Below are 17,533 nucleotides of genomic sequence, written 5' to 3' on the forward strand. Positions count from 1 at the left end.
AAGGACCAAGCAGGCACATGCTGCTTTCTGTGGAAGGCGGGGAGACCCAGAAGTGGCACATATCACTTCTGCTCACAGACTCATTAGTCACACCTACTTGCAAGGAAAGCTGAGAAATCATTGTAGCTGGTAGCCGTGCACTGAGCTAGAACCCAGAAGTCCTGATATTGAAGGACAGAATAGTTAGTAAATGTCAGCTGGCTGTCTCCGCTAGATGTGTAGGGTAGCATTAATAGGATCTTAGCAGTAGAGCCAGAGAAATGAATGGATCTTTAGAAAGCCCATTGAATCTAATCTCCTTACTTTGTAGATTGTCAGAGAGTGAGTCAATCAGCCAAAAAATATTGTTTAAATACCTAGTATGTGCCAAATGCCTTTCTGTGCATCTCAGGATAAGAGGACATTAAGAGAAAACTCTCCCTCTTGAAGAACTTACATTCTGCTTTGGAGTATAAATTGTGTAAATTCTCCAAATTCTGCTCACAATTAGCTTTATTTTCTTTAAAGAAAAAATTTGTTAAGGCAACACAAAGTAATAAAGAAAAGGCAGAGAAACTAGTCGAGTGTCTTCCACAACTTCAAGTGGCAGAAGAAGAGTACAAAAGCAAAAGTGGAAAATTTGAAGAGCTCAGTAATATTATTACAGGTATGTATGAAGCTCTTAGTAATTGACCTTAAGTCCAGGTAAGGATTTCTCTGTTCTCTTCTAACACAAGGGAGGGTCATCAGTCACAAGCCAGTGGTGAAATTGTCTAAACTTTTGCTATCACCTTTAATTCCCTCTTTTCTAATTTTTGCCTCATCTACTAATTTCTTCTCCTTTACATCACAGTCTTATTGTTGCTCTGGTTAAATTTTTCCTTTTCTCTTTTAAAGACTTTAAAATTAAGAATTAGTAGCAACTGTATTATGTGGTTTCTCTCTGTACTTTGTAAAGGTAAAAAGAACTCCTTTAACCTTTACCATATGGAGTGGGTTTTTTTTTTTAAAGATTTATTTATTTTAGAAAGACCACAAGGAGGGAGAAGGGCATAGGGAGAGAGAGAGAATCTTAAATAGACTACCCACTGAATGTGGAGATAGAAATCAAAACAGTCTATGTCAAAAAGATACAATCATATGGAAACACAGTATGTTGAAATGTAAAACAAATATTTTGAAGTGAATAGTGGTAATTGCCAAGCAAAGTAAATTTTAAGAATGTAAGATGATAAGCCCCAAATAGCCAAAGTAATTTTGAAAAAGAAAACCAAGGTTGGAGGCATCACAATTCTGGACATCAAGCTGTATTACAAAGTTATAATCATCACAATAGTATGGTATTGGCACAAAAACAGACACATAGATCAATGGAACAGAATAGAAAACCCAGAAATGGACCCACAACTCTAGGGTCAATTAACTTTTGACAAAGCAGGAAAGAATATCCAATGGAAAAAGACAGTCTCTTCAACAAATGGTATTAGGAAAAGTGGACAGCCACATGCAGAAGAATAAAAGTGGACCACTTTCTTACACCATATACAAAAACAGACTCAGAATGCATTAAAGACCTAAATGTGAGACAGGAATCCTTCAGAATCCTAGAGGACAACACAGGTGGCAACCTCTGTAACCTCAGCCACAGCAACTTCTTGCTAGACATGTCTTCAAAGGCAAGAAGCAAAAGCAAAAATGAACTATTGGGACTTTATCAAGATAAAAACCTTCTGCACGGCAAAGGAAACAGTCAACAAAACTAAAAGGCAACTTATGGAATGGGACAAGATATTTGCGAATGTCTTATCAGATAAAGGGCTAGTATCCAAAATCTATAAAGAATGTATCAAACTTGGGGCACCTGGGTGGCTCAGTGGGTTAAAGCCTCTGCCTTCGCCTCAGGTCATGATCCCGGGGTCCTGGGATCAAGCCCCACATCGGGCTCTCTGCTCCGCAGGGAGCCTGCTTCCTCCTCTCTCTCTCTCTGCCTGCCTCTCTGCCTACTTGTGATCTCCGTCTGTCAAATAAATAAATAAAATCTTAAAAAAAAAAAAGAATGTATCAAACTCAACACCCCAAAAAACCAAAAAATCCAGTCAGGAAATGGGCAGAAGACATGAACAGACATTTCTCCAAAGGAGACATACAGATGGCCAAGAGACTCATGAAAAAATGTTCGCTATCACTCAGCATCAGGGAATTAAAACCACAATGAGATACCACCTCACACCAGTCAGAATGGCTAAAATTAACAACTAAGGAAACAATAGATGTTGGTGAGGATGCAGAAGAAGAGGAACTCTCTTACACTGTTGGAGGGAAATCCTCTCTGGAAAACAGTATGGAGGTTCCTCAAAAAGTTAAAAATAGAACTACCCTATGATCTAGCAATTGCACTATTAGATATCTATCCAAAGAATACAAACTTAGTGATCTGAAGTGACCTGCACCCCAATGTTTATAGCAGCAATATTTACAATAGTCAAACTATGGAAAGAGCATAGATGTCCATCAACAGATGAATGAATAAAGAAGATGTGATATATATATATATGTGTGTGTGTGTGTGTGTGTGTACACAATGGAATATTATTCAGTCATCAAAAAAGATGAAATCTTGCCATTTGCAGTGATGTGGATGGAACTAGAGGCTATTGTGCTAAGTGAAAGTAAGTCAGAGAAAGACATATACCATATGTTTTCACTCATATTTGGAATTTAAGAAATAAACAGTTGAACATAGGACAAGGGAAGTAAAAATAAAATAAGACAAAGCAGTGAGGGAGACAAGCCATAAGAGATTCTTAATTATAGGAAAGAAACTGAGGGTTATAGGAGAGGAGGTAGAAGGGGTAACTGGGTGATGGGCATTAAGGAAGGCACTTGAAGTAATGAGTACTGGCTGTGGTCTGCAACTGATGAATCACTAAATTCTACCTCTGAAATGAATGATATGGTATATGTTAATTAAATTGAATTGAAATAAAAATTTCTTAAGAAGAATGTAAGATTATAAGAATAAGTACTTTGGATAATTGGTTGCCATTCCTCCATTGATTTTCCACTTCTTGCCAGATTTTCATTTGGTTAACTCAGGTAGATTTTTTGGGGGTTTTGCTACTTCTACCAAGAGTCATGATACACATGTACTCCATCCCCAATTTTCTGTTCTCCCAACCTTTCCTCCCATCCTTTCTTGTGCTAAGATGGAGGATGTAAGAAACAGGATTAATATGAAAATAAGCAATGTATTATCATATATTACAAGTTCTGATTCTCTTGAGGCAAAGAAAAGAGAGAACTACTAAAGAAAGTAGAGAAAAGATAGGAAGGCAAGAGACAGGTAGAAAAGGGAACATAAGAGCAATGTGTTCCAGAGAGTAGAAAAATATGCTTTACCTGTAAGCATAAGACTTACAGAGGATAGAATAGGCTCAGTACATACAAAAAACAATGTAATGACTTTTGGCTAAATCTGATTGGTAAAACATGCATCTATCTTTGCTCCCTAATGAAACTTCATAACAAATATGTGTAAAAGATTTTTTTTTTTAGGGAAAAATGTTATAAACTCACAGATATAGAGACTGGCAGAGAAGATATCCACAGGTAATAAACGTCAACACATTTTTGGAAGGTGTGATTGGATAGAGATATTAACAGGAAGGGGAATACGAGTAGCAAGTGCCTGCAAAAAAGCACACCATGAAAGCAAGACGTTCTCTCCACAAGACCCGGCAAGTCTTGGGCATTGGAAGACCCTGATACCATGAAGCTGAGATGAGTCATGGAGCTGAAGATTGGTTGAAAATCTTTATAAAAAGCAGTGAGACTGGCAGGTTAGATGCTGTCTTCTGTGCAGCTGAGTGACTATTCCTCCGAATGCGAGCAGAGAAGTTGTTGCCCCAACAGATTCTAAACTGCAGGATATCAAATATGACTGAGAGTAGAAGACAGATGCTGTACAGAGACCCCCCCCTTCCATTGGTCGGCTTGATGAAGGCTGCCAGCTGTGTGTAACTGTTCTCTAATCCCTCCCCCACTCCACTCTGAAGAAGGAGGTGGTTGGATTCTTCTCTAAGGAAACCAAACCATCTCAGAGAAAAGACTGACATAATCTAGCATTTCAGGATCTCCCAACAAATTGGCTGGTTCCTTCCTTATCATTGTACAATGAAGCCCACCAGGAACTGAAATTTTAGTGCCTCATGCTTAATTAGGAGTGGACAATCAAAGATCACCAGACACCTCAGGAAAAATTCCAAAATGAAATGTAGAAACTAAAGCAGACAGAATAACAGGAGTTGATGGAAACACAGATGACCCAAAGAATGTAAGAATACTTTTAAAGATAGATTCTTGGAGAATATATAGTCTCTCTGTATTATACATAATGTGTATTCATAGTCTCTACATATTATAGAAAATATACATTCTATATATTACAGAAGATATATCTTTAACTTATATTTGTACAAAAAATACTGCATTTATGAAAAAGAAGATGCTTAAAGAAAGAATAGAAAACAAGAAAGAGCTCTTAGAAATGAAAAAAAAATAACCAAAATTTAAAAATTCAATAGGAGGATTCTATGAAAAGTTGAGGAAATCTCTCCAAAAACAGGAAAAAAAAAAAAAAAGCTGAGGAACAGGATAAAATTTAAATAAGAAAATTAGAAGACTATTCTGAGAGGTTGGATATCTAATTAACAGGAAGGTCAGAGAAGAGAAAATGGAAAAAATGCAAAGATCAAGTTATCCAAGAAATAATACAAAAATATTTCTTAGAATTGGAGAATATGAGTTTCCTACTTGAAAAGGCCCATCAATCCCCAGTGCAATTTCTGAAAGAAAAGATACTAAGTAACATCACTTTGGGATTTCAGGAGAAAAAAAAATATCCCAAAGGCTTCTAGAGAGAAAAAGCAGACCTTACACAAAAGATTAGTAATCTGAATAGTTTTAGACTTCTTAACTATAGTATTATACTAAACGTTAGAAGACATTGCCTTCAAAAATCTGAGAGAAAAAAGTTTCCAACATTAGCTGCCCGTTGAAACTATTAGTCCACCACAAATATAAAATAGAGATTCATTCAGATATAAAAGATGTCAAAATATCTCATTTACTCTCTCTCGGGAAGTTAGTACGAAACTTGCTTCAACAAAGAAGGAACAAATCAAGAAAAAGAGGAGGATGTGAAATTCAGGAAACAGGAGTCCAACACAAGGGGGAGGCAAAAGTCCTAGGTGTTCAGCTGTCCAGAAGACCTAAAGAAAAATGAAAACAGAAGGCAGTGGGGGAGGGAAGACGAAGGGAGCTGATAGATCACCTAAGGTGTTTGACCACGTGGGAAGTAATATTTGGAAGATTTTATGATTCTATTTTAGATTTTGATGAATTAATGTATACATGGAAAACTAAGCAAGTAAAAAAAAAGTGAGGCTATTTTTATCTCCTAGAAAAACAAAAAATTATACAGGCAAGGAGGTATAATTTTACAACACTCCTCTGTGTCTCCTCTGTGAATAATATTTACGTTGTCATAATCTAAATAGTTAAAATTAATTTTAAAAATATGGCTTTATGGTGATGTTGGAAGGGGGGAAACAAAGAGGTTGTAAGTGTGGGTGGGGGACATGGGGATGGGAGTAAGCATTTCTATGTTGGGAAGAAAGTAGAAAATGTCTTAAAATAACAAATCAAGAAATAGCCATATAAGCATTTATTAAGAAATAGAAGAAAAAGTCTAAATGAGTTTAAAAATAGTTAATTCTGTGGAATTAAACATAAGGGTCGGTACTGTGTTGGAAAGGGACTGACTTCTGTTTTTTGTTATAAGCCTTATAATAGTATATGACTTTTAAAATTAAGCACATGCCTTATTTCCATTTTTAAAAACCAAATGTGGGTATTTATTTTTTCTCTTATAGCACAAAAGCAGGAGCAGAATTTACTAAATGATTACATTTCTCAAATGACAAAAGATTTTTCAAGATATTTTAACAACATGGTAAAGAGTCAATGCATTCATTCTTTCTTTTATTAGAATACTAATATATACAAACTAATTGTGTGGATATACATATGTATACACAGAGACTCTGATGCAACTAACATGTAATCACGGTAAACTCATTGGGGGGCCCCCGTTTTCTTATTTAAAGTAGAAATTGGAAGATGCTTTCTAAGGTTCTTTTCAGATATATTATTCTGTTAATGTCCTGTGAAGATTAGGATAAGTGCACAGAGGTTGCAGAGGTGGGAAGGGAGTGGATAAAATGAGAGCAGGTGAAGAGACATTTACTACCTTCTTAAAGTGTAGAATCAGTTGTTAGTGATAAATGTGTGTATAGAGTTGGCCAATTTAAAATAGAAACATTCTCTATTTTTTGAGATGCACTGATATCAAAAGTAACTTTTATCATGTGGGTATAGAAAAAGATGAAAGGGAAGAGTACTATAGTAAGTATATATGCAATTGTATTTTCTTAGTACAATTCTACTAGTGATGATCATACAATGACTAAAAATTATGTGATTTATAACCGTATAATGACTAAGAACCAAATACAGAATTCAGTAGAAAATTCTGAAAAATCCATAAAGAAGTATTCTTTTCTCAAGAAATATTAAATCCTCCCTAAAAAAGCCTCAATAAATTCTACTTCCTTCTCCCCTATTTTTGCCATACAATTGTTTATATATCAAAGTATATTCTGTTTTATGAAGTTGTTTCAACAACTTTTTTTAACTTACTTCCCAGAGTTTATGAAAAATTTCCACAAATCAGCTTTGGAGTTTTATTTATTGTTTATTCGATATATATTAATTGCATATCTATTAATTGTATAATTAACATATAGTGTTATATTAGTTTCAGGTGTTGAATCATTCAACAGTACTATACATTACTCAGTTCTCATCATGATAAGTGTATTTTAATTCTCTTCAGTTACCCATCCTGGCACCCACCTCCCCTCTGGCAACCACAACTTTGTTCTCTGTATTTAAGAGTCTTTTTGTCTGTTTGTTTGTGTCCTTTTTTCTGTTTTGTTTCTTAAATCCCATGTCAGAGTGAAATCAGTATGGTATTTGTCCTTCCTTGGCTGACTTATTTTACTCAGCATTATATACTCTAGATCCGCCCATGTTATTCCAAATGGCAAAATCTCATTTTGTTTTTATGGCCGAGGAATATTCCATTGTATCTATGTACCACATGTCCTTTTTCCACTCATTTATCCATGGACACTTAGGTTGCTTCCATATCTTGGCTATTGTAAATAATGCTACAATAAACCGAGGGGAAGATATATCCCTTCAAATTAGCTTTTTCATATTCTTTGGGTAAATTCCTGGATTGTGAGTATTCCTATTTTTAATTCTTTGAGGAACCTCTGTAGTGTTTTCCACAATGGCTATACCAATTTGCATTCTCACCAAAAGCACCCAAGGGTTCCTTTTACTCCACATTCTCTTGTTGTTTTTTGAGTTTTTCATTTTAGCCATTCTGGCAGGTGTGATGTGATATCTCATTGTGATTTTGCTTTGCATTTTCCTGCTGATGGGTGATGGTGAGCATATTTTCATGTGTCTGTGGGCCATCTATCTGAATGTCTTCTTTAGAGAAATGTCTGTTCATGTATTTTGCCCATCCTTAAATTGGATTAGTTGGTTTTTTAGTGTTGAGTTGTATAAGTTTTTTGTATTGTTGGATACTAATATGTGGATGTCAGATATGTAATTTGCAAATATCTTCTCCCCATCTTTAGGTTGTCTTTTAGTTTTGTTGATTGTTTCCTTTGCTGTGCAGAAGCTTTTTGTTTTGACATAGTCCAAATGGTTTACTTTGCTTTTGTTTCCCTTGTCTCAGAAGATGTACCTAGAAAACTTTTGCTGTGGCTGACGTCGGAGAAATTATTGCCTGTGATCTCTTCTAAAATTTTTATAGTATCAGGTCTTCCATTTAGGTACTGAGTCCATTTTGAATTTATTTCTGTGTATGTTGTAAGAAGATGGTTTAGTTTCATTCTTTTGCATGTAGATGTCCGGTTTCCGCACCACTGTCTGTTGAAGAGACTGTCTTTATTGCATATTCTTGCCTCCCTTGTTGAAGATTAATTAACCATATATTTGTGGGGGTTTTTTCTGGGCTCTCTATTCTGTTTCATTGGTCTATATGTCTATTTTTGTGCCAGTACCATACTGCTTTCATTACTATTGCTTTGTAGAATATCTTGAAATCTGGGGTTTTAATACCTCCAGTTTTGTTTGTTTTAAGCTTGCTTTGGCTATTCAGGGTCTTTTGATGTCCCATACAAATTTTAGTATTATTTTTTCTAGTTCTATGAGAAATACTGTTGGTATTTTGATAAGGATCACGTTAAATCTATAGATTACTTTGGGTAGTACAAATATTTTAACAATAATTATTCTCCCATTCTATGACTATGGGCTATCTTTCCATTTGTTTGTGTCATCTTCTATTTCTTTAATCAATGTTTTATAGTCATAGTACAAGTCTTTCACCTCCTTGGTTAAGTTTATTCCTAGGTATTTTATCATTTTTGGTGTAATTGTAAATGGGACTCTTTCCTTAATTTCTCTTTCTGCTACCTCATTATTGGTGTATAGATATGCGACAGGTTTCTGTATATTGATTTTGTATCCTGCTAACCTAATGATTCCATTTATCAGTTTTAGTAGTTTTCTGGTGGAGTCTCCAGGATTTTTTATATAGAGTATCATGTCATCTGCAAACAGTGAAATTTTTACTTACCCATTTGGATACCTTTTATTTCTTTTGCTTGTCTAATTGCGGTGGCTCTGACTTCCAGTACTATGTTGGACAAAAAAAAACTTGTGAGAGTGGAGAGATCCTTGTCTTTTTTCTGATCTTAGGGAGAAAGCTATCAGATTTCAACACTGAGTATGATGTTCGCTGTGGAATTTTCATTATGTTGAGGTATGTTACCTCTAAAATTACTTTGTTGAGAGGTTTTGTGTTTTTTTTTGATGTCATACTTTGTCAAATGGTTTTTCTGCATCTATTGAAATAATCATATGTTTTGTCTCCATTCCTTTGTTGACATGATGTATTATGCTGATTGATTTGCAAATATTTAACCACACTTGTATCCCAGGAATAAATTCCACTTGAATCCTGGTGAATAATTTTTTAATGTATTGTTGAATTGATAATATTTTGGTGAGAATTTTTGCGTCTATGTTCATCAGAGATATTGACCTAAATTTCCTTTTTTTTGTAGTGTCTTTACATGGTTGTGTTATCAGGGTAATGCTGACTTCAAAGAATGAATTGGGAAGCTTTCCTTCATCTTCTATTTTTTGGAATAGTTTGAAAAGAATAGGTATTAACTCTTCTTTAAATGTTTGGTAGAATTTACCTGTAAATTTACCTGGACTTTCATTTGTTAGGAGCGTTTTGGTTGCTTATTCAATTTCTTTGCTGGTAATCAGTCTGTTTAAATTTTCTATTTCTTCCTGATACAGTTTTGGGGGCTTCTATGTTTCTAGGAATATTTCCATTTCTTCTATGTTGTCTAATTTGTTGGCATATAATTTTTCATGATATTCTCTATCCTTTATATTTCTGTGGTGTTGGGTGTGATTTCTCCTCTTTCATTTCTGATTTTGAGTTCTCTCTTATGATGAGTCTGGCTAACAGTTGATCAATTTTGTTAACCTTTTCAAAGAACCAGTTCCCAACTTCATCCATCTGTTCTATTGTTTTTTTTTTTTTTTTTTTTTAGTTTCTATTTCATTTATTTTTGCTCTAATCTTTATTATTTCCTTCATTCTACTGACTTTGGGCTTTGTTCTTCTTTTTCTATCTCCTTTAGGTAGAAGTTTAGGTTGTTTGTTTGAGATTTTTCTATCTTCTTGGGGTAGGCCTGTATTGTTATAAACTTCCCTTTCAGAACAGCTTTTGTTGTACCCCAAAGATTTTAGACTATTATGTTTTCATTTTTATTTGTCTCTGTGTATTTTTTTTTTATTTCCTCTTTGATTTTTTATATGACCCTTCATTGTTTAGTAGTATATTATTTAAGTTCCATGTATGTGCTCTTTCCAGATTTTCCTTGTGGCTGATTTCTAGTTTTACAGCATTGTGGTTGGAAAGGATGCATGGTATAATTTCAGGTTTTTGCATTTTCTGAAATTTGTTTTGTGGCCTAATATGTGATATGTTCTGGAGAAGTTCCATGTGCACTTGAAAAGAATATGTATCCAGTGTTTCAGGATGGAATATTCTGAATATATTTGTTAAATCTGTTGGTCCAATGTGTCCTTCAAAAATCACTGTTTCCTTGTTGATTTTCTGTTTGGATGATCTATCCATTGATGTAAGTGGCATGTTGAAGTCTCCTACTATTATTGTATTACTATTGTTTACTTTCGTTTTTGTCATTGTTTGCTGTGTATTTGGGTGCTTCCATGTCGGGGGCATAAATACTTACACATATCTTCATGCTGGATTGTTATGATTAGGATTCCCTTTATGATTCTATGTCCTTTGTTACAGTGTTTGTTTTAAAGTGTATTTTGTCTGATATAAATAATACTCTCCTTTCTTTTCACTTTCATTTGCATGATAAATGCTTTTCCATCCCTTCATTTTCAGTCTGCATGTGTCTTTAGGACTGAAATGAGTATCTTGTAGGTAGCAAGATGGGTCTTGTTTTCTTGTCCATTCCATTACCATATGTCTTTTGTTTGGAGTGTTTAGTCCATTATTAATAGGTGTATATACTTAGTGCCATTTTTAACTTGTTTTATGGTTGTTTTTGTAGTACTCTCTTTTTATGTTTTTTGTTTTTTTCTCTTGCTTGCTTCTCTCACAGTTTGCTGGATTTTTTAGTGACATACTCAGATTTCTCCTTTTTTTTTTTGCATATCTATTAATGGTTTTTTATTTGTAGTTTCCATTAGATTTACCTAACTTCTTATATATACAGCAGATTATATTAGGTTGATAGTCACTTAAGTTTGACCTATGCTAAAAGCACTAAAATTTTATTCTCCCTCTCCCTCCCCCAACATTTTAGGTATGTGATATCATACTTCATACCTTTTTATTTTGTGAACCCACTGAATGATTTTTATAGATATACTTTTGTGCTTCCTACTTTCTTAGTTCTGATTATGGTCTTTCCTGTCCACTAAAAGAATCCCCCTTAACATTTCTTGTAAGGCTGGTTGAATGGTCATGACCTTTAACTTTTGGTTGCCTGGGAAACTCTATTTCTCCTTCTATTCTGAATTGTAGACTTGCTGAGTAAAGTATTGTTGGATGCAGGAATTTTCCTTTTAGACTTTGAATATATCATGCCACTCCCATCTTTCTGTGATATTTCTGCTGAAAAAAATCAGCTGGTAGGCTAATGGGGTTTTCCTAGTATGTAAGTTTCTTTTCTCTTGCTGCTTTAAACATTCTCTTTATTGCTACATTTTGCCATTTTAATTACCACATGTCTTGGTGTGGATCTCCGTGGGTTGTTTTGTTGGGGGTTCTTTGTGTAACTTGGATTAGGGATGTTTTCAGCTTCCCCAGATTAGGGATGTTTTCAGCTATTTTATCTTCAAATAAATTTTCTGCCCCCTTATCTCTCCCTTCTCCTGGGATCCCTATAATGTGAATGTTATAACACTTGATGGTATCATTGAGTTCTCTTAATCTGTTTTCATTTTTATTAGTCGTTTTTCTCTCTCCTGCTCAGCTTGATTGCTTTCTGTTACTTTATCCTCTGGGTCACTGATATGTTTTCCTGCTTTCTTCAGTTTACTATTTATTCCCTCTAGTGTATTTTTAATTTCAGTTATTGACTATTTCATGTCTGATTGATTCTCTTTTATGTTTTCTATCTCTTTGTTGAGAGTCTCACTGAGGTCCTCCACTCTTAACTCCAGTGAGTATCTTTATGATTATTACTTTAAATTATATTACCCAGCCTATTACTTATTTCCATTTCATTTAGCTCTCTTGCTGTGATTTTGTCCTGTTCTTTCATTTGGGACATATTCTTCTGTCTCCTCATTTTGACTAGCTCTGTGTCTGTTCCCATGTGTCAGGAATATCAGTTATGTCTCCTGCTCTTGAAAACAATGGACTTAGGAAGAAGAGATCCTGTAATGCTCTGCAGTGCAGTGTCTCTTGTGCACCAGAAATTGGTGCCTCAGGGGTATCTCATATGTGTGTTGCATGCTCCGTATTTCTGTGGTAGAGCCATGTTTGCCTTCAGTCCAGCTGTCTGCAATGGCCCTCTCTGAATATCTCAGGACTTCATCTCTGTGCTGTTAGCTATGTCTGGGGTCACGTTGGGCTTGAACTGAGTCAGGCTAGGCATTTGCTGGAGTTGTGGTAGCACTGAACTGTAAAGTGCTCTCACTGTGTTGCCCTCTGAGAAGCTTTCATTGGTGAGTGGGGCCTGCAGTCAGACCAGATGTCTGCCCCCAGCCCACTGCAGGGATCTGAATCAAACAAATGTGTATGGTTATCTTCCCCTCTCCCTGGGACAGGCATCACTTTGGAATGGTGCTGGCCTCGATCAGGGATGATTGCACAGTATGAGGCTAGTGGCACTGCATTGGAGGGACTCCTGCTAAGGGTGGGTCTACAAGAGAATATGGGTGGGTAAACATTGTTATAAAATTGTGTGCTGGTCTGCTGCAAGAGGGGACCTGTGGCCTGGAGAACTGCCAAGGGCAGGTCTGTAGAAGAATACAGGGGTGGGGTAGGGTATGTGCTATGGTGAGTGCTGTGAAGTTTGTAAACGTGGAGATTCACAGACCTGTACCCCTGGGGGAAAAAAAAAATATATATATATGTTTATAAAAAATAAAATTATAAAAAAGAAAAAAAAAAAAGAATACAGGGGTGGGGCATGAGGTGCCAGCAAGGTCATGGCTGTTATGCTGTGGGAGGGGACCTGGAGCCACTTTAGAAAACTGCCTCACCAGAATGGAGGGGGGAGGTTTGAGGAACAGCGTAAGGGCAGGGTGTGCTGTTCGTAAGCTAGGCAGGAGTCTCCAGGTTGCACTAGTTCCTGAAGGTGTCTATGTATTTAGTCTGGGGGTCTTGGGAAGAGAAATGGTCCGTGCCAACTCTTTTGTTCTTGGAGAATTCACCCAAAGATCCCTGCCCCTACAGTACATGCTCTGAGATTGGTAAATAAAATCTCCTTCCTGTGTACACCAGGCATTTTTCAAACAGCTGCTTCCATACTGTATATTGGTGGGGCTCTTCATTGTGATTTATCTTTAAGGGTGGGAACTACGTTTTCTGTAGCTCTCCACCCATTGCAAAGTCCAATCCACTATTCCAGGTGTTAAGCCCCATTTAACTGTAAGAACTCGAAGTTAGGCCCATCTGGTTTTCAAAGTCAATGTTGTGGGGATTCATCTTCCCGATGCAGCTCCCCCCTTGCCTGGGATGGCTGATGAGGGGTCTTTTCTTTTCCCTCTCTGTGCCACAGGCGTCCCTCTCTCCTACGGATCAGTTTGGCTCCTGGCCATGTCTCTGCACCTCCTATCCTTTTCAATGTGGCCTCTTCTCAACATTTAGCTGTGGAGAGTCCGTTCTGCCAGTTTTCGGGTTGCTTACTGGGTTATTTGCCCTGATGTGGGTGTTTTCTGTGCATATCTGTGGGACAAAGTGTGCTGAGGATTCTCCTATTCCACCATCTCTCATTGTCGTTTTGATTTGCATTCCCTGATCATTAGTGATGTTGAGGATTTTTTCATATGTGTGTTGGCCATCTGTATGTCGTCTTTGGAAAAATGTCTTTTCGTGTCCTCTGTGCATTTTTCAATTGGATTGTTTGGGCTTTTGGTGTTGAGTTGTATAAGTTCTTTATATATATTTTTGATATTAAGCTCTTATCAAATATATCGTTTGCAAATATCTTCTCCCATTCAGTAGGTTGCCTTTGGTTTTGTTAATGATTTCCATCACTGTGCACAACTTTTTATTTTGATGTAGTCCCAATAGTTTATTCTTGCTTTTTTTCTCTTTGCTTAAGGAAACATATCTAAGAAAATGTTTTTATGGCTGATATCAAAGAAATTACTGCCTATGTTTTCATCTAAGAATTTTACAGTCTCCAGTCTCATATTTAGGTCTATTTTTTTTTTTTTTTAAAGATTTTTATTTATTTGACAGATCACAAGTAGGCAGAGAGGCAGGCAGAGAGAGAAAGGAGGAGGAGGCAGGCTCCCTGCTGAGTGGAAAGCCCGATGTGAGGCTCCATCCCAGGACCCTGGGATCATGACCTGAGCCGAAGGCAGAGGCTTTAACCACTGAGCCACCAGGCACCCCTCACATTTAGGTCTTTAGCCCATTTTGAGTTTATCTCTGTGTATAGGGTAATAAAATTGTCCAGTTTCATTCTTTTGCATGTAGATGTGCAGTTTTCCAAGCACTATTTTTATTTTTTAAGGGGGGGTGCAGGGACAGAAGAGGGAGAGAGAAAATCTCAAACAGATTCCGTGTCCAACATGGAGTCCAACTTGGGGCTTGATCCTGCAGCCCTGAGATCATGACCTGAGCTCTGAAATCAAGAGTCAGATGTTTAATTGACAGAGCCACCCAGGCACCCCTAAAAGCACTAATTTTTACCAACCCCCCACATTTATGTATATTATGTCATACTTTACATTTAAAAAAAATGTATCCTTTGGCTTATTTTTATAGATATAATTGATTTTATTCCTTTTGTGCTTTACCTCCATACTGGTTTTATAAGTGATTAATCTACTTTTACTAAATGTTTGCATTTACGTGTGAAATTTTTTCCTTTCATAGTTTTCTTACTCCTGATTATGGCGTGGTGTTTTTTTTTTTTCCCCACTTAAAGGATGCCCGCTAACATTTCTTATTAAGTCTGCTTTGCTGAATAGAATATTCTCAGTTGTAGGTTCTTTTTTCTTTCAGCACTTTGAATATGTTATGCCACTTTCTTCTGGCCCATAAAGTTTCTGCTGAAAAATCAGCTGATAGGTTTATAGGGTTTTCCTTGTCTATATTGTTTTCTTTTGCTGTTTTTAAAATTCTCTATCACTACATTTTGTCATTTTAATTACTATGTGTGGACTGCCTTGCATAAGTTTTGTTGGGTGCTCTCTGCCTCCTGGACTGAGATGCCTCTTTCTTTTCTTAAATTAGAGGACAGTTTTCAGCTATTATTTTCTCAAATAAAATTTCTGCCTCCTCTGTCTCTTCTGAGATCCTTACAATGCTTATGTTACTACACTTGGTGACATCACTGAGTGCCCTTAAAATATTCTCATTTTCTATTATATTTTTTTCTGTTTGCTTTTCAGCTTGGTTGCTTTCCATTACATCTGTCTTCCAGATCACTGATTTGTTCTTCTGCCTCCTCTAATCTGCTATGGATTTCCTCTAATGTATTTTTCATTGCAGTTATTGAGTTTATCTCTGCCTCGGTTTTATATTCTGTATCTCTCTATGGAACGTTTAACTGAGATCTTCCACTCATTTCTCAAGTCCAGTAAGTATCCTTATGACCATGAATTTGAGTTGCCTAACAGGCACATTGCTTATCTCTGTTTCATTTGGCTCTTTTGCCGTGGTTTTATCATGTTTTTTCCTTTGGCACTTATTCTTCTGTCTCCTCATTTTGTCTAACTCTGCTTTTCCCCCTATGTATTATAAAAGTTAGCTTCATATCTTGATCTTGAAAGTAAGTAGTGGCCTTTTGAAGAAGAGGTCCAGTAGTACCCAATGATGCAATGCTCCCTGTTCACCAGAGTCAAGCACTTCAATGGCATCTCTTTTGTGGGTTGTTTGAACCCCACTATTGTGACTGAACCATGTTTCCCTATAGTCAAGTCCATTGCAATGGCCCCCTTTGCCTGTGTTATGTGCACCAGACAGTGTTTGGTCCCTGTGCTGTTAAAGGGACAGTCTGGGGCTGCTGAGGGCTTGTAGTTTGGTGATGTCAGCATTCAAACCAGAAGACTCCTATCAGCCCATCTGCTGGGGTTGCAGTTGCACAGAGCCAAGGGGCATTCTCCTTTCTTTATCCCTGAGAGGCTTTATTGGTTGGTGGAGCTTGCACTGAGATCAGATGCCTGCCCCCAGTCTGCTGGGGCTGCCATCTCACTGATCAGCAGGGCACTCTCACTGTGCTGCCAGCCATAAGGTTCAGCTGTTGGGACTGTGGGCACACTGGCATGTGTGGATGTCTTCTTCTCTCTCCAGGGCAAGAGTCACTTTGGAGGGATGCCTTTGGAGTATGGCCAGTTGGATTGGGCATCTCTGCAGGGGAATGCAGGGGCAGGGTACTAGTTAACAAGAGAAGTGGAGAGCATTCATCCTGCTTCCTGCAAGTGTCTGGCCAACAAGGTTGATGGGAAACAGGGAGGAAGAGAAATGGCACCCATCACCACTTTTGTTCTATAATGGTCTCCTAAAGATCCTTTCCCCTCCAACATGCAATCTGAGATTAGTAAATAAATTTTCCTAACTACCCCCAGGCAATTTCAAACAGCTGCTTCTATGCTGTGTCTCAGCAGGATTATTTGTTTTGTTGGCTCCTTAAAGGTGAAGACGCAGTTTCTTATTGTTCTTTTTCCAGTTCTCCAGCTCTCCCAGAGCAAAGCCTATTGATTTTTGAAATACCAGAGTTAAGCCTTGCTGATTGTAAAGACTCATGAATTTAAGCCCCACTAGTTTTCAAAGTTAAATATTGCAGAGATTTCTCTTTCCAGTGTGGGTCCCTCATGCCTGGGGCGCCTGGCATGAGGCCTGATCTTCTGGCTTCCTGTAGTATCTTTCCTGTTTGTAGTTAGTTTTGCTGGGGTTTGGGTTCCTAAACATGTCTCTGCCACTCCTACACATTTCAATGTGGCCCCCTCTCTATGCAAGTCCGTTCTGCTAGTCTTTGGATCACTTTCAAATATAGTTGCACAGATATGGCTGTTATCTCAGTGTATCTCAGTGTTGAGATGAGCTCAGGACCCTCTTACTCCACCATCTTCCCAGAATTGAATCAACTCTGGAGTTTTAAATATCAAGTTTTTCTAAGGGAAAGTATACATAGCCTCTGCTGATGATTCAGGAATTAATTATAACCGTCTCTGAATGTGGTGCAGGCAATCTAAAACACCGGTGCCCTGCTTATTTAACTCTGAGATAATTGTGGGTTTTATGTTTGAGCAGGAAAAAGTGAAGCAAGAACTCAAATACTTAAGAGATCAAGAAAGCCATAAGATTAAAAATCATTTTGAAACTCTAAAGAACTTAGAAAATGAAATCTATGTGCATGACTTAAAAGTAGATGCTTTGCTCCTGGAAAATGAAAAATTGAGAAAAGTAAGTTCAAGAACACTTCACTTTGCATGATGGTTTTGGTTAGTTGCCTAGACCTATAATATAGTTACATGAGAAAAGGAAAGTATAGCTCTTAAAACTTTTGAAATAAAGACTAAGTACATATAAAATAGTGCACAAATAATAAGTGAAACACTTAGTGAATTCACACAGGTAACCAGCACCCAGATCTAGAAA

General features: G+C 36.9%; 1 protein-coding gene across 1 annotated transcript in view; it reads left to right on the forward strand.

The window, feature by feature from the left end:
- The window catches only part of CCDC175 (coiled-coil domain containing 175), a 72,176-nt gene that overhangs the window by 43,041 nt on the left and 11,602 nt on the right, over positions 1-17,533 (forward strand). The window contains exons 14-16 of the mRNA XM_032875280.1: positions 508-646; positions 5,913-5,992; positions 17,186-17,338. Coding sequence (XP_032731171.1) covers positions 508-646; positions 5,913-5,992; positions 17,186-17,338 — 372 coding nt within the window. The remainder of the gene's footprint in view (positions 1-507; positions 647-5,912; positions 5,993-17,185; positions 17,339-17,533) is intronic.

The sequence above is a fragment of the Lontra canadensis genome, unplaced genomic scaffold, assembly GCF_010015895.1.
Source record: "Lontra canadensis isolate GAN:19392208 unplaced genomic scaffold, GSC_riverotter_1.0 scaffold55, whole genome shotgun sequence".
NCBI classification, from domain to species: Eukaryota; Metazoa; Chordata; class Mammalia; order Carnivora; family Mustelidae; genus Lontra; species Lontra canadensis.